We start from the raw sequence: 22,231 nt of genomic DNA, 5'->3' as shown, positions 1-22,231 counted from the left end.
TATATATATATATATATATATATATATATATATATATATATATATATATATATATATATATATATATATATATATTATATATATATATATATATATATATATATACTATATATACTATAGTATATATATATATATATATATATATATATATATATATATATATATATATATATATATATATATATATATTATTATTATTTTATTTTTTTTATAATCTTACGCAATATTATTATAATTTTTTTATATATTTACTAGTAAATATTTTGCTTTAAAAATTTATCATAAATCAATATTACTATATCTATAAAAAAAATTAATATTCTTTCGTAATAAAATATAAAGAATATTTTTAAAATTTTTATAGTATTAAAATAATAATAGAAGTTATATTTTTAAATATAATATAATATAATATAATAAATTCCATTAAATATATATATGAATTATAAATGATTTTAAATATTTACACAAGTTAAACAAAAGCATTTTTTATTAAATATATTAAGGTGAAATATTATGTCATAAAGTTAATGTATTCATTTTTATATTAAACTAGAAATGTACTTTATTATATTAAAAATATAATATAAATTAATACATTTTAACTTTTCTATAATTTAATAAAAATCTCTAAATTAATATTCTATTGGAACTAATAGATATATTGCTCAAAAATAAATAATAAATTATTTTAATAGATTTATTTTTATATATGAATATATTATTTTAATATTATTAATTATGATGATATATTAAAGTTAATTAAAATGATAATAATGAAATTTTATAGATAACTTAATAAAATAAATTTTTTTAATTGTATCATTATTAAGAAAAATAATTAAAAATAAAAAAATTAAATAAATTAGGCAATTTTAAATAATAAATATGAATTATTTTATTTTTTATTATTTTATATTATGATATATATTTTAATATGTATTACAATATTTTTAAAATAAATTATAAATACATATATATATAAATATATTTATATATATATATATATAAAATTAAATTAATGTATAAAATAATATAAATATAAATATTTATTTATATATTTATGAATATTTAATATATATATATGTATTAATATATTTTTTTTTATATATTTTTTCAATAATTTTTTTTTTTATTAACTTATTTTATTTATTAGATATCTTATAATAAAAATGGAATTTAAATAATTAAAATACTAATATGAATTCAAATTTTTTATATTTTTGCTAATTTTTTATTTTTGAAATAAGTAATTACTTTATATTAATATATATTTATTTAAATATTTATATATAATTATATATATTTTTAATCAAATTTAAAAGTATTTATTTAATTTATATTTATATATTTGAATAGTTAATTTTTAATTAAACTTTAATTTTTTTAATTTTTTTTAATTTTATTATTTATTTGTATTCAAAGTATATAATTTATAAATATATTCATTTACAAAACAAAAGTTATTATTTATTAAATATTATATAAAAAATATATTTTTAATCACATTTTTAATTTAATAAAGGCTTACAAAATAAAAACTATACTATTTATATTAAATTTTAATATATTATATTAAAGTTAAAAAAATAAAAATAAATAATGACTGAAATTTTTTCAAATATTCCCGAAAATAATGAAAATGAAGATGAGGAAGAAGAAGAAGAAAATGATGAAGTAGATGAAGATGAAAATGTATCTGAAAATGCTTAAAAATACCATAATAATAATTTTGATGGGTATTTAATGTTCGATTTTCACGAATTTTAAGATTTAATATAATAATAAGACTATTCGGAAACTAAATCAGTTTTAGAAATAAAATAAAAGAATAATATTTTAGGTTAAATGTTAGAAAGTTTTTAAAGTATTCCAAAATTTTATACATAATAAGACGATATAATGAAATATTCAATATATAACTAAGTATTAGATGAAGTAGAAGATGATAACAAAAATTAAAATATGCATTTATAAGGTTTAGAATTATTAAATAAAAAAATGGATATGACTAATTATGATGAGTTTTATGTTTTTTTGGAATAATTGGAGAATATTTAAAGAAGGAAATAAAATAAAAAAATAAATTTCCATTTATTAGAATAATTCGAGGAAATTATAAAAATTAAAAATTATTTTGGACAAATGTAAGAGTTTATTGAAAAATCTTTAAAAGAAAAAAAATTTAATTAGAAGATGAAAAATAAATATTAAGAATGATGTTATTTTAATTTGAGTTTATTGTAAATGCAATTTCTGAATAAATTAATCCTATAGCCCTTAGTTTATGTTTTTTTAAATGTATTGAATTTTTAAAGTTCTTTGAGAATTTAGTTATTTTTATAAATAATTTAAATACGTTTAATCAAAAAATAAAAGAAGAAATGCTAGATACTCCCAATGATAAATTCTAAAGGGCAGTAAGTCTTGTTTAAAATAAAGTTGGAACTATTGTTGGTAAATAATAAAAAGCTTTTTAAATTTTAAATGAAAAAAACTTTGTTTAAAAAGTAAATTTTACATCTTATACAAAAAATATCATTTTAGCTCCTAGAAGTAAGAAATATTAAATTAATAGCTTGAGTTTTAATAATGTTAATACAACTGATATTTTTTCTGTTAGAAAATGATATAATTAAACTTTTTTATATTTTTTTTTGTATATATTTACCTTTTCTAATTTTTTAAGAAAAAAACAAAAAATATTCTAGTCTAATTTTTTTTTTTAAGCTATTCTAAAAAATGTTCTTGTTTTTTTGTTATTTATATGTTAAAAATAATTATTTTTTCTAATTTAAAAAAAAACTATTTTTTTTCTTAATTTTTTATTGTAAAAGCACTTTTTTTTAAAAAAAAAACTATTTTACTATTTTTCTATATTTTCTATTTTTATATATAAATGCATTTTTTTTTATAAAAAAAAAAAAACCTTAATAAATTTTATATACAAACATAGATATTATTAATATTTATTTATTTTCTTTAAAAAAAAAAATTCAGTCTTATTCTCCAATAATTTTTCTAAATAAAAATTTTTCTTATTTTTTAAACGCTTTATTTTTTAATTTCTTAAGATTCTGTTAGAAAGCTTTTCTAATTAGAAATGCTTAAAATCTAATTAGGTGTATAAATTTCTTCATATTTATTAGAATAAGAATAAGCCTAAAACTAACTAGACTCATAAGAATAGATATCTTCATTATCTCCTTTTTTTTCTTTGCAACACTCGTTCGAAGAATGTAAATTATAATGATTATATTAATAAACATTTTAGACTAAATTATATAAATGCTTATCTTATTTATATATATCTAATATATATTCTAAAAAATCTGAATTTATATTATTTCCTTTATTTTTTTGCTCTTTTAATCCTTCTATTATGTAAGCTATTTATTTTATACTTATTTTTATTTGCAAATATACTAATAATAATTTAATTCTATTTTAGAATTAAATGGATTATTCGTAAAAATTCTAACATAAAAATTAATGATAAAAATTAAAATCTTCATTAAATTAAAGCTTTATTTTAATTAATTTTTATTTTTTATTTTTTATTTTTTTTATTTTTTTTTACATTAGAAATTTAACCAAAATAAACAATTAAAAATTTCACTTGTCTTTCTACACTTACGATTTCGATTTCTACCGAAAACTTTTCTTTAGGAAATTATACAGTGTTAAATAAGTAAGCTAAATCATTAATTTTAAAATACTTGGGTAAAACTAATATTATATTATTTGATATTTAGCTTGATTTTTTTAATATTTCATTAAGTTTCTCCTTTTATATAAACTTCCCTTCTTAATTTAAAGATATTTAAGGTTAAATAAATATTAAATCGAGTTTTTTTTATAAAGAAAAATTTAAATATATAAAATCGCCCACTAGTATTTCGAAGTTTTTATTTAATTTTAAATCTATGATTGTGTTTTATATTTATAGAGCTTTTTTGGAATTTTTTTCTATACAAATTACAGTATTTTGATTTTTTAAAAACTTTTTATTTTTTTTAATATATATATATATATATATATATATATATAATATAATATATATATATAATATAATATAATATAATAAAAATTACTTGTATAGTGTTCTAAGTATTTTAAGGAAAAATATCAATAATAATAAAAGGACGTTTTTTATTTTTAAAAATACGTGTTTATATATATTCTAAAATCGGATTTGGAATTTGTTATTATTGATTTTCTAATGAACTAAATTAATTTAAAGAAACTTCTAACTAAGTTTCTGTTTAAAAATCTTTCGATAAAATCATTGATTTACTATTTATGTTTTATTCTGTTATTTTAGCCATTAAGATATTTTTTTTTTTTTTTAGTATAAATATTTAGTTATAAGGATATTCTTATTCTTATATATATTTTCTAATATCTAAACGCTTTTTTTACATATTTTTAATTTTTAATTTTTAATCAATTTCAGGGTTTTTGTTTTCTTATTCATCTATGTGGCTTTTATTTATTTTTGAAATTCCTTCGTCTTACTCTTAATTTTCTTGAATTATTTGTTGTTTTTTTGAAAAAAATATGGAAAATATTTATTTGCAACAATCGCTTTTTTAAGCTTTTTTATTTATTAATTATTCTTCACTCATTTTTTTATTTTTTTTAATATTTTTATTTTTTTGAGTTTTTAATAAGAGTTAAAAAAATAATCAAAATTATAATATTTTAATAGTTAAAAAAAATACATTTTTAATTTGTATAAAAAATAAAAATGAATATAACTTATATATATTAAATAAAAACTTATATATGTATCATTAAGTGTTTTCTAAAATTTTTTCTTATTCTGAATTTTAATACATATTTTCAATTTAATTCTTATTTTTTCCTTAAAAGTTTTATTAAAATTCAATTTCATATCTTTACTTAATTGTTTCTATTTATTATTTTAAATTATTCGAAGTATATAAGTTAATATTTATTTCGTTTTTTTAAAAAAATATTTCGAATTCTTTTTATTTATACATTTAGATCATAAAATCTTCCCCTATTTTTTCGTTTTCAAATTCTAATTTAAAATTTATAAATTTGTTTTTATGTTCCCTTAAAGACTCTATTTTTACATTATGAAACCCATTTTTTTAAAAAAACTCTTATAATTATTCTTAAGTAACATTTTTTTTTACATTAGATAATTAAAGTAAGTTTTCGCTTAATTGTTCTTGCTAAATCGCTTATATATCAATATCATATACTGTATTTATATCAGGTGAAATAATTATTTCTGGCAAATCTATATTTATATTTTGCTTTAACTCTGATATTATTTCTTACATTTTTTAATCATCAAATAAATTAACAAAGGTGAGAATTCCTTTAAGTTGTTTTTCTTCTGTCGCTATTATTATTTTAAAATTATATTTTATTTCGGGATTTATTAATTTCTTGAAAAACTGCCCAAATATTTCAATAAATTGTGTTTAAAGTTGTTTTATTTGATTTTCTCCTCTGTCATTTCCAAAAAGACAAAATCTTGAAAAAAAAATACTTTTTTAAATATCCATTTTTTTAAAAAAAATAAATAAATTTTTATAATTAAAAAATTAAAAATATAAAAACTAAAAATAAATAATATATATAATATTATATATATATATATATGATAAAGAAAAAGTTAATTATATAAAATCAATATAATTTATATTTAAATTTATTGATTAATTTATATTTTATATACATTTTGAAATCATTAATATATAATTGTATTATCATTTTTTAAATAAATCAATAATATGAATAATATTTTTTTTAGTAAAAATCGCAATTTATTTTTTATTTAAAAGTTAAGTTATTAAAAGATACTTTCTTCCTTAATTAAGATTAAATTCTTTAACAATTTCTACTTGATGTTTTTCATTAATTTAACAAACGAAAAAATTATCAAATTTGTTAATTATAAAATATTAATTAATCGCTAAAATGCAAACGAAAAAATATTAAACATATTTAATCTTAAACAAACTCTAGATTTTTATCTAAAAGTAAGAAAATATGTATATAAGTACTCATTACTATATAGTTTTTATATTAGAGAAATTATTTAATTTCATTACAAAAATACTCTGAGTATACTTCTTAATTCTTTTAAACTAAATTAAATAAAACCAATTTATTTTATGAATTTTCTAATTAGTTTTTTATTAATAATTTTTCTAAATTTCCATAAACGATAAATTTTTTATTATTTTAAATATTTAAAGAACTTATAAAAAGTTAATTTTTTTTTTCAAATAGGTAATATATGAATTCCTTTTAAAAAAAACTATTCATTTATATTATTAAGGAAAAAAATATTTTTCGTTTAATTATTATAGTGTATGTATTTTTATAAAAGGTCTTCTTTTAAGAAAATTTTGTTTATTTTTTTAAAAGAAACTAAATCTAATATATTTGTATAAAACAAATGCTTATTAATATTTTATTCACTTTAAATATAAATTAAAAGTTTTAAATCTAAATCTTTAAAAATTTACAAAATTTGTATTTTTCTTGAATTTTAATTATAATGATTATTTTCATAAATTTAATATATTTTTTTATTTCTAAAAATATCTAAAATTTAAATCCCAGTATTTTTTAAGCAGAGTAAGTGTTTTTATTATGAAAAACCTAAATAGAGTATTTTATCAGTCTTTTTTTAAATTTTTAATTATATTTAATTACTTTTGTATACTTGCTTGAAAACATATTTTAAATAGACAATTATGGTAGTGATTGTGTATAAAAAAAATTAAAATTTCACTCTAATATTTTAACTAATAAAAAAGTAAATTGTAAATCCTCCTAAATATGATAACAAGTGTATTATATAATATATTAACTTATATTATGTTTGTATTTATATTATATTTTATATCATTACTGGTAATGTTATTATTGAATAAAATTCAAAGCTTATAATTTTATTTATTATATTTGTTATCGGGCAAAAAACTTCTATAAAAAATAATAATGTTTTTGGATTATTGATTATTTTTTTATTATGATTTTCTGCAATATATATATATTAAGGTCTATATTAGCATTTTTTTAGGCTTTTTTATACAGACTTTATTATTTGCCTTTTTTTGCTTTTTTAAAGTTTTTTAATGAAAATATACTTTTAATTTTATTATATTGTTCAATAAATACGTATTATTATAATTAAGATGATAAACTTAAATATATTTTTATTCTTTTTAATTTTATATATATAATTTTTTTTATATTAGAATTTTGTATATATATATATATATGATGAAATACATAATTTTTTAAAAAAATATATATCAAAAAAGTTAATAAAACTCACTATTAAAAAAAAAGCTAAACATAAATAATTTTTTTAAAAAATAATACTTTCTCATAAATCAAATTTAATGCCTTAGGCTAAAGGTAATGTTTTTCCATAATTAATAGTACAAGTAGATCTTCTCATGTATTATTTCCAAGAATCTGATCCACTTTCTCTACCACCTCCAGTTTCTTTTTCTCCTCCAAAAGCCCCTCCGATTTCAGCCCCTGAAGGTCCAATATTAACATTAACAATTCCAGTATCTGCCCCTAAAGGACCAGTCCATTTATAAACATTAGCAACATTTTAAGTAAATAAAGAAGAAGAGAGTCCTTAAGGAACTGAATTATTGATTTAAATAGCCTCATCTAGTGTATCAAACTTCATAATATAAAGAATAGGTACAAATAATTCATGTTAAAGTATAGGAGCATGTACATTAGTCATTTCAACTATTGTTGGTTGTACGAAATTACCATTTCCTTCAACTTTTTTACCCCCAACTAATATTTTTCCTCCTTATTCTTAAATATCTTTAAGCCCTCTTTCGAATATGGAAATTTAGTTTGTAGAATGTAAAGGTCCACATAAAGTTTTAGAGTCCAAAGGATCTCCAATGACAACTGAAGAGTATGCTTTTACTAGTTTTTCTTTCATACTTTCATATTTTGAAGAATGAATTAACTATTTATATTTATATTTATATATAATAATTATATATGTTTATAAAAATACTAGTCTTCTTAAAGATGTACATCTTTAACCACAAGTACCAACTGCAGAAAAACAACTGGCTTTTAAAGCTAATTCTTCATTGGCATCATCACATACTATTAAACAGTTATTTCCTCCAAGTTCAAGAATAGATTTACCGAATCTTTTGGCAACTTTTTAGGAAACTTCTCTACCTACCTAAGTGGAACCAGTAAAACTTATTAATGCAAATCTGGTGTCTTCAACTAGTTTTTCACCAATATCTCTACCTCCGGTACAGAGGGTTAGTACAGATTTTGGAATTCCATTTCTTTCGAGAACATCAATTATAATTTTAGTACAAGCTATACCACATAAAGGTGTAGTAGGTGAAGATTTCCACATAGTCAGATTACCACAAACTGCCGCAACACAAAAATTCCAACCAAAAACAGCTGTTGGAAAATTAAAAGCTGAAATAACACCAATTAAACCTAAATAAAATAAATAAAAAAATAAAAAATTATAAAATAAATTAAATTATATTATATTTATTTATTTATTATTTTTTACCTAAAGGATTCCATTATTCCATCATTATATGATCAGGACGTTCAGATGGAATCATTTAACCATTTAAATTTCTTGATAAACCACAACACATATCACAAATATCGATTATTTCTTATATTTCTCCTTCTCCTTCAGATAAAATTTTTCCAACTTCTAAAGATACTAATTTTCCTAATTAAGATTTATTTTTTCTAAATGCATCTCCTATTTATCTAACTATTTCACCTTTTCGTGGCATTGGAAGCTTTTTTTTTTTTTTTTTTTTTATATTTATTTTTCTTTACACTCATCCACAAATTCTTAGCTTTCAACATGTTTTAAGTTGAGTTTTCATATTCTTATAGTGACGCTCCTTTTATTTCTGCTACTATCTATATATTTTTAAAATATATTTTACATATATATATGTATATATTTTTTTTTATTTACTTCGTTTGTTGAAGGGTTTATTGATTAGAAAAGTTCGCCACTTCCACACCATTTTTCACCATCGAAACAGCCACCCATTTTTTCTTCAAGACCTAGTTCCTTTAAGAAAGGATATTTATTAAATACAATTTTATTAGACATTTTTTTTTATATAAATTGAAAGATATTATTAATTATTATTTTTCTAATTATTTTTTTTTCTTGTTTTTATTATAGGTGGTAATCTAATATAAAAACTTTAACATATTTTAATTTCTTATTGCGTAATAAATAATTTATTTTATATAAAAATTACAAATGTTAATATATTTAATATTATTTAATTATAAAATTGAAAAACATAAAATAGATTAAAAAATTATATTACTTATATTTTTCTTGTAATTATATATAAAAAAACAATATATATATAATTGATAATAATATAAAAGATATTAATATTATATCTATATAATATATTTTTTTAAATATTATTAATATTATTTAATCATAAATAATAATAGTTTTATTTTTTATATATATTGTCTGCATTGATATAATTTGATGAAAACAAAAATATTATATAAGATTTAAATAAATATACTTTAATACTTTTTTATAATATGCAAAATATAATATTGAAATTAGTTTTTTTTTATTATTATTAATTTTATAATAATATTATATTTTTTATAAATATAATTTTTAATAAAATTATTTTGAAAACATTAACAACCTATCAATTTTAAATAAAAAAAAATGATTCTATTATTATTATTATTATATTAAATTATCAAAGTAAATTAAAAAAAATTATATTAAAAATAATAATATATATATATATATATAAATTTAATTAATAATAAATTAAAATAATAAATTAAATATTTAAATAATTATTATCATTTTCAATTTTTAAAAACTTTGTAAATATTATGAATATATATATTTTTTTTTATTTAATAAATTATTTATTTTTATTTTTAATTTTAATTTATTTTTTGTTAAAAAAAAAAAAACATAAAAAACATATTTTATTTATATAATATAATTAAGATAAAATTATTTCAAGATTTTAGATTATTAAAAAATATAAAGTTTTATTTAATATATAATTTTAATAAAATATATTATTATTTTTATATTAAAAAAAATATTTCAAATTTTCTTTATAAGAAAATTAATATTAAAATTATGAATTTTTTGGACTTTAAGTAAAATCTTAATTGCTTTAATTTTAACATAAAAAATACTTTGTTTATTTTTTTTTATTTTACTTAAGTTTTTTTTAAAAAAATTTTAAGTTTAAATAAACAATAATATATGACTGTATTTTATGTTCTAAAAATTAAAAAATGTCGAAATTGTTATATTATGTTTAAAAGTAGGCCAAATAAATATACTTATTTAAAATAAGCATTATAAGTTTGTATTAAAAAAAATATTAAATGTATAAAATTAATAAATATAAGAAACATATCAATAGTATATTAAATGAATAAAATAATAAAAAATATAATTATTTTATAATTTTCTAATTTTGCAGATAGAAATAAATGGAATATATTAAAAAGTTTATTTTCTAAAAAAAAAAAATATTTTTTATATATATATATGTAAGTAAAGTAATTTACTTAATGGTTAAATATAACAAATAAAATAAATTAATATAAGCTAACTAGTTTATTATAATTATTTTAAAAAGCTTGTATATTAAAAAGATAAAAGATTTAATAAAATTTATGTACTGCTTTGATATTATTATTTATAAAATTTAAGTTATGATAATTAATTTATTATAAACCGAAAATCTGATTGATTAAGAAATTATAGAATCTAAAATTCATTAGCCTGACGTATAATAATAATTAATAACTTGATTCTTTTGTAATTTCAAAAATATATAATAATTAAAATTATATAAATAGAAATTTATTTTTATTGAATTTTTAAATTATTATTATTATTATTTTAAAAACATTTAATTATTACTTAAAAAACAATTATTAAAATTACATTATTATATTATTAAAAAAAGAATATTTATTTATGTTTATTTACTATCATTATTAGTTTTTTTTGTTAAATTATTTACAAAAAATACAAAATCAATTTTTATATTTATAAATCAAAAATTTTATTTACTTTTTATACATATTTAATTTTCTTATTAATAATTTTATTAATCTTAATTAAGAATTTATTTTTATTTTCTATTTTCATTCCATTAATTATAATTTTTTTTGCTTTTACATTAATGCAAACTTTTTTTAAGCATTAATTATCGTTTTTCATTATAATTAATTTAATTATTTTGATAAAATAAATTATTATTATTATATTAAGAATTCGTTTGCTTTAAATTATTATTTGTGTTTGTTATATATATATGCTAAGATTAAGATTTGAATTTATTTTATGGTTTTTAGTATAATATATTATTTATTAATATATGAGAGTTTTATTTATTTATTTATTTTTTGTTGAAATTGTGTTTTAAATGATTTTTATAACATTTCACAATATTTTTCTCATTTAAAATTATTTTTTCTTATTTATTCATATATTTTTTAATAAATTCACTTTTAACAAATAAATTCTAATCTGTTTGTGTTTGGAAATATTTAACCGAAAAATAATTATTTTTTTAATTATTTTATTTTAAATATAAAAATTATTAATTTTTTTATTCTCTATTTTAAATGTTTTTTAAAGTAATTTTTGTTTATTTTTCTTCATTTTACATTTAACTAATATATTTGCGGGTTTTATTTTTTGTTTAGTTTAATTTTTCTTTGTTAGTATTAAAATAAACACTTGATGTTTCTAATTTGATTAAATTGTTATTTAATTCTTTTAAACTGATTACTTAATTAGATATACATTTTACACTTAATTCCCTAAGATTTTATAAAGCCTTACTTTCTTTTTAATTCATACTCATATTATCAATTATTTTATTTCTATTTATTTCAGGACTTGAAAATATTAATTTTTAATTTAAATTTATATTATTCTTGTTATTTTTTGTTTATTATTAGATTTTTTTCTTTTAATATAATAAATAAATAATATATTTTATTTATTAAAGAAAATTTGCATATTATTTATTTTTTATAATTATAAATGTTAGAAATATATTATACTTTTAATAAATAAATATATTTTATATTTAATTTAATAAATTTTTAATAATATTTGATATAAAATAATTATAGAAATTAATAATGTATTCATATATATAAGTTTAACGTATTTAAAAATATTGAACTTCAAAAAAAAAATATCTATTAATTATTTTTGTTTTAATGAAGAAAAAACAAATAAAATATATTTTAAATAATTTTTTATTAAATATTAATATAAAAAATATTCATAAAATATATTTATAATTATATTTATATAATTCTAAAATTAATTTTAAGAGATTATAATTTAGTTTTTAAATATAATAATTATTTAATATATATAATTTTTTTTTCATCCAGCTTTAGGCATAGTTCCTTTATTAGCCTGATTACGATAAACTCCTGGCTCAACTGAATTTCTTACAGGTCGTAAATTTGCATTATTATTACTTTATCTTGGATAATTAACAGAAGCTCTTGGTAATTAAGTTCTTTAATTATTTACATTAGAAATAGGATTATTATTATTATTATTATTTTAAATTGCAGATTCACTTACTGGTAATTAATTTACAGCTCTTCCTGGTTAAGTAGGTTATAAATCAGCTATTTTTTATAAAAATTTAAAATTATAATTCATATTATTATTAGTTTATTTACTTCCTCTTCTTCCGAAATTTTCGTTTTTATTAATTCTCACAGGCATATCTTAGTGTTTAACTTCTGCAGGTATATAGTCACCTCTTCTTTCATCATTTTTGAAATTATATTGTTTATAGTCTTTATTTTTTTAAGGTTTTTTTAATCTTATTATTATTTTTAATATCTTTATTAATTCCCATAATCAATTTAATTTTTATTTAATCCTATTCCTAGTTATCTTGCATTATTTTAAGAAAAGCCAATTTATTTATCAAAAAAATTCCATTAATTATCAAAATTATCTATTTAATCTTTTTTTTAAAAAAAATATCAATTTTTTGTTTTTAATAAATATTTTAGTTATTTTTTTAAATATTTTTCATTTACTTTCATCCATATTATAAAAATTGTTAATTTTATTTAAATTTCCATTATTTCTTTCTTTAATAACTTTTCTTCCTTAATTATTTAACATTCTTTCTTAGGCAATTATATCTCTTTTATTTTCTGTATTTCTATAAGCTTATTATCTTTCAGAAATCTAAATAAAAAATATTAATTTTCTTTTTTTTTTTTTTAATATAAAAGGGTTATACTGTATTTCCAGAATAGTCTTTTTAAATAACATTATTATCAAAATATTTTTATTCATGAATTTCATTATCTTTTCCCATTTTTTTACACATAGCAAAAGTTCTACTAACAGAATTAAAAGGGCCTTTTCCATTAATTACATTTTTATGAACTTTATAATAAATAATTTATTTATTTATAATAATTTTTATTTAAATAAAATAAAAGGATATTACTATCACTAAAATCATTAAAAACTTTATCTATATTCCCGAAATGATCTGAGAATTCCTTCATTATACTTCCACCAAATCCCATTCCAAAATCTTCAAATGCTCTATTAAAATTTTTCATCATTTTATTGTGTATTTTGTTAAAATTATTATCCATTTATTAGAAAATTTAACTCGGTATACTAAATATATCCATTTATTAATTAAATTCATTAAAGTTTCTTTTTTATATTTGATTATTAGGAGTAGATTTTTATTTATAATTATATGGTTCTAACATCCTTTATATTTTTTTTGTATTTTTAATTTAATAAATAAAATAAATTTTTATATAAAAATAAAAAGAAAAATTTTATATTATATATTATAATAAATATTATATAGAAATTTTCTATTTTTTATTTTGAAAGTATAATAAAGAATATAAAATTAAAATATAAATTTTTAATTCATATAAAAATTATACACTAATAAAAAATTTAAAACTTAAGTAAAAAAAATTAAATAATATATTTTAAAATATTTATAATAGTAAATAATTTTTATCAAATTTTGACATATAACTAATAATTTTTATTGACTATATAGAAATCAACTTTTTTATATATTTTTTTATAAAAAACGAATCAAAATGATTTTTTTCTAGATTAAATTGAGAATAAATATTTACAATAAAAATAAAAACTTTCAGAATATATTATATATAAATATATATATATATATATATATATATATTTATATATATAATTTTTTTTATATTTTTAATATATTTTCTTTATTATTATATTAATATTATTTAAAAAAATAAAATACTAATATTACTTAAAATTAGTATGTTCATATAATTAATATTAACAGATAAATTTATTCATTTAAATAAAATAAATTAATAATAATGTCCTAATTATAAACTAAAAACATAACATATTCAAATTACAAAGAAAAATTAAATGATATATTAAAGGCATTTAAATAAAACGATTTAAAAAATAAAAATTAATTGCGAAAATGCATAGCTAGTCATTCAAATACAAAAGAAAAAATTAATCATAATTCTTTTACAACTCACAATATTTAACTTGAGAAATCATTTGAAAAGAATAATAATTAAAATTATCAAAATAAAATAAATATTAGAAAATCATATTCTAAAATAAAAGAAAATCCCATAATTTTTAAAAGTTTTTATACAAGTTAAAGTGTTAAAAACAATAATTATTTGAATAAATCTTTACAAATGAATAAGTCTAAAACATCAAAAAGCAGTAAAAAAATATCACAATTATTAAACAAAATATAGCATCATGATTCCCCTATTAAACAATAAATTTAAGTTTTACAAGATAAAATATTAATATAATAAATATAATCTAATAATATTAATTTAAATAAAATAAATACACTAAATTTAAATAATAATAATAACATTAATTTTAAAAATAATATAAATAATAGTATTAATAATTATTCTAATAATAATATAAACAATAGTATTTATAATACTATAAATTATGATACAAATAAAAATCAAAATGATATATATTCTACTTAATAACTATTATTTGATACTTAAATATAAAAAAATGAAATAGAATCGATATAGAAATTAAAATAGAATATTTATATTAATGAATAAAATATTGAAAATAAATACCAAAATTAAACTTTATTTCAAAATTAAGGAAGAAGTGATTTACTTTGTTAAACTGATTGCAATACAAATATTAATTTTTTGGAAAGTAATTAATAATCTTAACAAATAATAAGAAAACTTTAATATAGAGATGCTATTTTAAGATAATAAATATAATAAATAAATGAAGAATTGAAAAATAAAGAAAATTCTGAGGAAAATTATAAAAATGAGATTGAGAAATTAAAAGAGGAAAATTAATCTTTGTAAAAAAAAGTGGAATTTTTAGAGGAAAAAAATAAGGAAATTTCTTAACAAAATTATTAATTAAAAGAAGATAAAACTCATGTAAAAAATTTAGATTTATTTTAAGAAATCGAAAATTTGAAATAAAAAGGAAAAGAAAATTTTGAAAATTATATGAAGATTATTTCAGATAAAAATACTTTATTATAATAAATTTCCAAAGAAAAATAATTTCTTGAAGAAATTCTAAAAGAACATCTTTTTTAAAGAGAAATTCTAAAATAAAGGAATTAAAATTAAAATGAAATTAATGACTATATTACTGAATAAAACTCCTAAAACGAAATTATTGAATGTAGTTAATTATCTGTTTCTGAATAAAGCGAGAACTTTGAGTGTGGTGATGAATTGAAAGACAATAATATATAAAAAATGTAACTTTCTTCTAATTTTATGAAAGATTTTGACATTAATTTGTAAAGAAATAATGTTTAAAGTAACAAAGAAAACAAAAACATTGCAAATGATTATGTTAAAAATAAATAGAATAATAGATAGTGGAAGCATTAAAATTTTAATAACAACAAATAAAAAAATAATATATGATTTTATTAATTAATAATATTAAAATTAATTTATTATAAAATTTTATTTTGTATACTATTATATTAGCTTAGTATATATTTAAATATATAAACACATACACTTTAATATTTTTTTTTTTTAAAAAAATTTAAATTTTTTTAGTTTGATTTTTTTTAATAAAAAAAAATAGTTAATATATTTATTTAAACTTAAAAATTTTGAATGTCAGAATATTTTAGAAAATATATAAAGAAAGAACATTATCCAGTCCATCCGTAAAAAAATAAAACCATTTTATAATATTATTATTAAAAAAATAAACTTAATTATATAGTTCATAAATAAAATATAAAACCACATTCAAGAATTGCATTCTTGAAGCCATGAAAAGAAGATAATGGCGCGAATCTGATGGAGATGATTGGGATATTAATTGGACCGAAAAAGAATGGGTAGTTGATATAATGGACTAGTAGCATATTTCAATATCTCAAAGAGTTAATCATTATAGAAATCATTATGAAGTATATTAAAAAAATAAGAATTAAATTTTAATCATTTGTTTTTTTTTAAGCTTACAAGAAAAGATTTAATGATAAAAAATATTAAAAAACATAAAAAATCTTTAGAAAAAGAAGCGAAAAATGAAGATGCCTTATCGTAAAAAAGAATATTTACAAAATATTTTTATTTAGATATAAAAAAACTAAAGTTATAATTTTACGCCTTTAACTTATTAATTACCAAGCGAATATACTATTTTTTGTGAAGAATTTAAAAAAGTTAATTAAATAAGTGAATAAAAATAATTATGGATAATGAAGCCAGTTTAAAAAAATAAAATTAATTTAGATATTATTATTTTTTTTTTAAATAAATAAAAAGGTTGGTAAATCATAAGGAAAAGGAATTTTTATTTTTCGAAATATAAAAGATATTGCTTCTTGGAAAAATTAATATAGATATAATCCTGAAAATCCTTCAGTAAATAACTTAAACTTTTTTTTTTAAAGAAAATATATTTTTAGGCAGATCCTTATGTTGTATAAAAATATATTAGTGATCCTTTATTAATTGGAGGTAAAAGTTTGATATGAGAATATATGCACTTTGCGTTTCTTATTAGCCTTTAACTGTATACTTATATAGAACTGGTTTCGCAAGGTTCACTCATCATAGATATGATTTGGAAGATATTAATAATGTTTGTAAATAAAAGAACTTTTTTTCTAATATATATATATTTTATAATATTTAGATGTTCATTTAACTAATGTCGCTATATAAAAAAATTCTGAAAATTATGATGAAAAATTAGGAGGAAAATGGCTTTTACAAACACTTAAATTATTTATGATATAAAAGTATTTTTTGTATTTTTATAAAAAATTAATAAAATTTTTTAGATTTGGTCAAGAAAAAGTTAGTGAAGCATTTTTTTAAGTTTAAAATATTATTATAAAAGCACTACTAGCAGTACAAAAAGTAATTATAAATGATAAAAGATGCTTTGAATTGTATGGATTTGATGTTCTTTTTGATGCAAATTTAAAACCATGGCTATTAGAAATAAATTCAAGGTAAAATAATTATATTTATTTGTTATCATATATATATGTATATATATTAATAAAGTCCTTCAATGACTGCTAATACATAAATAGATAGTGAATTGAAATTAAGTATTTTAGATGATACATTTACAATAATAGATATGGAAAAAGTGTAAAAAAAATATTTTTAAAATAATAAAATATATAATCCATCCTAAATAAAAATCATATCACTATATTATTAAACATTAATTTTATAATAAGATTTTTACATATATGTTTCCAATATTTTTTATTATATGATAAATTTTTTTATATAATTAAAATTTAAATATTTAAACAATATATATTTATTAATTTAATTTTTTTTGTTTATATATAGACTTAATGGTTAGGAAGAATAAATAGGAGGATTTGATTTAATATATAAAGGAATTCCAATAAAATTGCCTTCAAATAGTACATATAGCAGTTTATTAGGCTGTTCTAATAATAGAAATTAACAACTAAAAAAATTAGCAAAAACAACAGCTATAAGACTTGGCTAATAATTTATTGAAAGTTAATAATAATAATAGTAGTATTAATAAAAATTATAAGAAGTAAATAATAAATAGAAAATGTTGAATTAAAAAGGCATTTAATATTAAAACAATAATCAAAATTAAGGAAATAAATTTATGTCGAAATAAGGGTATTAGAGATAAAACACCATAAAATAATAATAAACAAAAATTATAAAAAAAAAAAAAACAAATAATTAACCTTAAAGCAATAATTCTATCCAATCTAAAAATAATTAAAACTCTTAGAATTTAAATAATTAATAAAATAGTAATGTGTAGAAAAGGTTGCCTTAAAGTTAATAATAAATTAATATTTAAAATAGCAATACATAAAAATAAATAAATATTTAGTAACAAATTAATAATAATAATTAAAATATGTTAAAACCGCTTAATGAACAAAATAAATTTTAAAGGTATTTCAGAGAAGAGGAAAAATATTCTTAATAAATTAAATTATAAAAATAATTTAAATTACATGCAGAGGAATGATAATGTATAATATAAATTTTTTAAAATTATTTTTTTATTTTTATATTTTGTAATTTTAAATAAAGTTTTCTAGTTTTTATTTTTATTTTATAAAAAAAAATAGATATTTTTTTTTAAATAAAATAATTTTTTTATTCATTGATTTAAATTTTATTTTTCTTATAAATTTCTTTAACTTTTTATTACAATTCTTCTCTTTATTTTTTTTAATTATAAATATAATTTTATTTTAATTATTTTGAATTAAAAGAATAAATAAGTAGTTTTTAATTAAATATTAGGTGGATATAAAATAAGATTTAATGCTTTTTAAAAAAATCTTGAAATTTTTACATATAAACTTACTAAATATTTAAAAAATAAAATCATATATATGATAAAATATAATCCAATAATTTAAACTTAAAAATATTTTTTTTACTAAAAACTTAAAAAAAGTTATTTATATATTTTTTTACAAATTCAAATTTTTCTATTACCTTAAGTTCAAGTTTCTCATTTAAAGTTAAAAAATAATTTTTCATCTATAAAATTAAGTCATATATATTAAAGATTTTTAAGAGCAAATTTATAAGTTATTACTAATCTTCCCTTTAATATAGAATTTAAATTAATAAAAATATTAGAAGCTTTTTTTTAATTTTAAAATTAAAAAGATTTTATTTTCTATAGTTAAATATATATTTTATTATTAACTAAATATTATTTTATAATCTAATTAATGCAATTTTGATTACTTATGTCAATAATTATATTTTTTAGAAGTATGGAAGCTTTCTAGCTTTTTATTATAATATTTAAGTTTTAATAGTATTTTAAATTGAAAATAAAAGATTTAATTTACATTTTATTTTATAAAAGATATAAAAAAAAAATTGCAAAAGCTTAAATTAGTTTTCAAATTAATAATTTTTGAAAAATATTTTATTTTTATTCATTTTTTATTTATATATATTTTTTTTGGATTTAATGTTTTAAAATGTATATAAACAAATAAAAATAAATATATTTAAAATATAAATTAAAATATATATAATTAATTTTTTTTAATGGATATTAATTAATATTGGTTATCATTGTTAATATTTAATTATATAAACTTATATATATAATTTTTATATTACTAAAATAACCATTTTATTAATTATCATTTAAATATTTAAAAAAGAAAAATTAATTTAATAATAATATACCAAAAGGTAAAAATAATAAAAAAATTATATAAATGAGTGAAACCTATATAAATTATTGGGAATAAAATTACGAAAAAATAAATGAATTTTTAAATGACCTAGAAATTACATTAGAAACGCCTTTTATTTAATCCAGAATATCATAAGATTTAAATGAAATTGATATCGAAAGTAATATAATTATTTTATAAACAATTATATCTTTATTTAAAAAAAGATGAATTTTAAATAGCATTATAAAAAGTTATATAATATGAATAATAAATGAAAATTTGCAATTAATTAATAAGTAATTATTCACATTTTTTTTTAAAAAAAATATAAAATACACTTATTATTTCATTTTTTATATATATTTTTTTTAATTAATTTTTTTTTTAAAAAAAAGGAGAACTTTTTATTCAAATTGATATTTATAATTCAAAATTAAATGAAAAAACATAAAACTAAGAAAAATCTTAATACACAATATAAAATTTAAATAATGAATAAAAAGTAAAAAAAAGAAAATTTAAAAATAATAAAATAAAAAAAAGCTTACAAATGAAATTTTAATAAACTAAAATAATATGATTATTTAAGAAAACATAATTTTAGAATAATAAATTATAAAAATAGAACAAGAAAATATTGAATTAAGGGATTAAATAAATCTATATTTAAAATCTATGGAAAGATTTTAAAACAATAATGAAAACTATGATTAATTATAAGAGAAATTAAATATGATATAATATTAATATAACATTTTAATTTCTAATAATACAAATTTGAATTCTGAGCTTAAACAGTTAAAAGAAGAAATTAAATAAAAAAGACAAGAAATAGTATAACTTTCAATATCATAGGAAAAACATTAAAAAGAAATAAAAGGTAAATTATTAATATTTATAAAAAATATATAACAGTTTATTTTATTTTTTTTAAAAAAAAGATTTGTAAAATAATAATTAATAAATATAAATAAAAAACAATGAATTAGCAAATTTATTTTAACAAACAATATAAGAAAAAAATCTATTAGAGAGGAGTTTAAATAATTTGAAATAAATCTAACAATAATCTTCCCAAGAAAGTATTTATTCACACTATAATACTTCATTAATTAATTAAACTTAATAAAATTAAGGTTTTTTAAAAATTATAACAAAAATACTAATTTTAAATAAATAGGTTAATAAATAAATTAGTTTTATATAGAAATATTAAGTTAAATGACTATAAACAATCCTTCATAAGAAAATCATGAATTATATAAATAATAAATTACTGGCTAAAAAACATCTCTAAAAAAAGATATGGAAAAAAAGTTATGTTCTATAGAAGAAATAAACTAATCATCTGAAAAGAAAAACAGTACAATATAAGATAGTGATGAAGAAAAGAATTATAATTTAAATATTTCACAAAATTAAAATCTAGACTCTATTCTAAACAATAAAGAAGGTCCTGTAAGTTTGGAATAAATGATATATAAAAGTCAGAAATAAATATGTACGATTTTGAAAAATTATTAAGTTTAAAAGATTTCTTAAAGAATAATTCCAATTTAAATTTTCAAAAATTTAACTTAAAAAAGTCAAAATGATTTTACAAGTTTTGATAATAATAATAAATCCCAAAATAATATTTTAAATGAAAATTAAAAAGAAAAAAAATAAGTCTTTTTCGCAGATTAGCCTCCTTTAGCCAAAGAGTTATTTTCTAATTGCAAGTAGTTTCCAACAAAAATGGAAAAAAAAAAAAAATAGTTAGATAAGAAGATAGTTAGAAAGAAATACCTTATTCGTTGTAAAATAGTCCTAATTGTTTATAAAATAAATAAATTTATAATTAAAATTAGTATGAAACTTATTTATCTTTAATTTTTTCACAAAATAATATTGACGATGATAATGAATAATAAAATGCATAAAAAAAAAATTATGATATTATTTTTAGAAAAGACCCGTATGAAGTAAGTATTTTTTTTTATATAAATAATTTTAAATATAAAAAAGGAATTTTTTATATTATTATCTTAATGCGTTAAATTAAACTCTTAATATTTTGATGATATTTTTAATATAGATGTTAAACCTATTTATTAAGAAGCTTTGAAAAAATAAATTCCTTATAATAAAGTAAATCTATATATATATATATATATTTCTATTTAAAAAAAAATTGAAAAAGTGGGATTAATTTTTAGAATCTAAATATTTAGAAATCGCCCTTAAAAATAAAAATTATAAATCTTTAAGTAATAATAAACTTGTTAAATATAAAAGTTAACATAAAAAAAAAAAATATGATAAATATGTATATATTTTTTATATAATTATATTTATATTAAAATAAAAATTATTTATATCTTTATATTATGTATATTGTATAAAACAAAAATAATTTTATTATTTAA

At 15.1% G+C, this 22,231-nt stretch overlaps 4 protein-coding genes across 4 annotated transcripts, besides 33 other annotated features; 2 read left to right on the top strand and 2 right to left on the bottom strand. All coding sequences in view use genetic code 6, as the record gives it.

Annotated features, from left to right (window-relative positions):
• Positions 1 to 189: a microsatellite.
• Positions 190 to 964: 775 nt separating this feature from the next.
• Positions 965 to 1,008: a microsatellite.
• Positions 974 to 1,010: a microsatellite.
• A 247-nt stretch (positions 1,011 to 1,257) lies between these two features.
• Positions 1,258 to 1,302: a microsatellite.
• Positions 1,260 to 1,308: a microsatellite.
• Positions 1,267 to 1,311: a microsatellite.
• Positions 1,312 to 1,602: 291 nt separating this feature from the next.
• On the top strand, positions 1,603 to 2,404 carry IMG5_135000 (hypothetical protein; the record flags this gene model as incomplete). Its single annotated transcript, XM_004031865.1, has 2 exons — positions 1,603 to 1,739; positions 2,380 to 2,404. 2 exons carry the CDS (start codon positions 1,603 to 1,605, stop codon positions 2,402 to 2,404), a joined length of 162 nt encoding a protein of 53 aa, XP_004031913.1.
• Positions 1,648 to 1,696: a microsatellite.
• Positions 1,649 to 1,688: a microsatellite.
• A 455-nt stretch (positions 2,405 to 2,859) lies between the features above and the next one.
• Positions 2,860 to 2,897: a microsatellite.
• Positions 2,898 to 3,526: 629 nt separating this feature from the next.
• Positions 3,527 to 3,579: a microsatellite.
• A 440-nt stretch (positions 3,580 to 4,019) lies between these two features.
• Positions 4,020 to 4,083: a microsatellite.
• Positions 4,084 to 4,817: 734 nt separating this feature from the next.
• Positions 4,818 to 4,864: a microsatellite.
• A 2,426-nt stretch (positions 4,865 to 7,290) lies between these two features.
• On the bottom strand, positions 7,291 to 9,201 carry IMG5_134990 (hypothetical protein). Its single transcript, XM_004031864.1, has 5 exons — positions 9,008 to 9,201; positions 8,863 to 8,949; positions 8,579 to 8,822; positions 8,048 to 8,499; positions 7,291 to 7,996 (listed from the first exon to the last, which is right to left on the bottom strand). The coding sequence occupies exons 1-5, from the start codon at positions 9,146 to 9,148 to the stop codon at positions 7,382 to 7,384; spliced, it is 1,539 nt and encodes a 512-aa protein (XP_004031912.1). The 5' UTR covers positions 9,149 to 9,201; the 3' UTR covers positions 7,291 to 7,381.
• Positions 8,502 to 8,550: a microsatellite.
• A 437-nt stretch (positions 9,202 to 9,638) lies between the features above and the next one.
• Positions 9,639 to 9,707: a microsatellite.
• Positions 9,708 to 9,844: 137 nt separating this feature from the next.
• Positions 9,845 to 9,871: a microsatellite.
• A 53-nt stretch (positions 9,872 to 9,924) lies between these two features.
• Positions 9,925 to 9,969: a microsatellite.
• A 973-nt stretch (positions 9,970 to 10,942) lies between these two features.
• Positions 10,943 to 10,996: a microsatellite.
• A 621-nt stretch (positions 10,997 to 11,617) lies between these two features.
• Positions 11,618 to 11,690: a microsatellite.
• A 619-nt stretch (positions 11,691 to 12,309) lies between these two features.
• Positions 12,310 to 12,389: a microsatellite.
• A 77-nt stretch (positions 12,390 to 12,466) lies between these two features.
• On the bottom strand, positions 12,467 to 13,686 carry IMG5_134980 (hypothetical protein; the record flags this gene model as incomplete). Its single annotated transcript, XM_004031863.1, has 4 exons — positions 12,467 to 12,720; positions 12,775 to 12,894; positions 13,144 to 13,297; positions 13,588 to 13,686. 4 exons carry the CDS (start codon positions 13,684 to 13,686, stop codon positions 12,467 to 12,469), a joined length of 627 nt encoding a protein of 208 aa, XP_004031911.1.
• Positions 13,510 to 13,549: a microsatellite.
• A 568-nt stretch (positions 13,687 to 14,254) lies between the features above and the next one.
• Positions 14,255 to 14,308: a microsatellite.
• Positions 14,255 to 14,334: a microsatellite.
• Positions 14,293 to 14,360: a microsatellite.
• Positions 14,361 to 14,908: 548 nt separating this feature from the next.
• Positions 14,909 to 14,946: a microsatellite.
• Positions 14,934 to 15,007: a microsatellite.
• Positions 14,993 to 15,063: a microsatellite.
• Positions 15,064 to 16,248: 1,185 nt separating this feature from the next.
• IMG5_134970 (tubulin-tyrosine ligase family protein, putative) lies at positions 16,249 to 18,637 on the top strand (the record flags this gene model as incomplete). Its single annotated transcript, XM_004031862.1, has 10 exons — positions 16,249 to 16,301; positions 16,361 to 16,550; positions 16,601 to 16,686; positions 16,739 to 16,853; positions 16,912 to 17,010; positions 17,153 to 17,234; positions 17,285 to 17,390; positions 17,433 to 17,606; positions 17,662 to 17,751; positions 17,962 to 18,637. 10 exons carry the CDS (start codon positions 16,249 to 16,251, stop codon positions 18,635 to 18,637), a joined length of 1,671 nt encoding a protein of 556 aa, XP_004031910.1.
• Positions 18,293 to 18,342: a microsatellite.
• Positions 18,638 to 18,722: 85 nt separating the features above from the next.
• Positions 18,723 to 18,773: a microsatellite.
• A 786-nt stretch (positions 18,774 to 19,559) lies between these two features.
• Positions 19,560 to 19,597: a microsatellite.
• Positions 19,598 to 20,302: 705 nt separating this feature from the next.
• Positions 20,303 to 20,366: a microsatellite.
• A 1,211-nt stretch (positions 20,367 to 21,577) lies between these two features.
• Positions 21,578 to 21,607: a microsatellite.
• Positions 21,608 to 22,218: 611 nt separating this feature from the next.
• Positions 22,219 to 22,231: part of a microsatellite that runs on past the window's edge.
• Positions 22,227 to 22,231: part of a microsatellite that runs on past the window's edge.

The sequence above is a fragment of the Ichthyophthirius multifiliis genome (genome assembly GCF_000220395.1).
Source record: "Ichthyophthirius multifiliis unplaced genomic scaffold scaff_1120509251051, whole genome shotgun sequence".
Lineage (NCBI taxonomy): Eukaryota > Ciliophora > Oligohymenophorea > Hymenostomatida > Ichthyophthirius > Ichthyophthirius multifiliis.
Note: the sequence above shows the minus strand (reverse complement) of the source record. Positions and strands in the feature narration are given on the sequence as shown.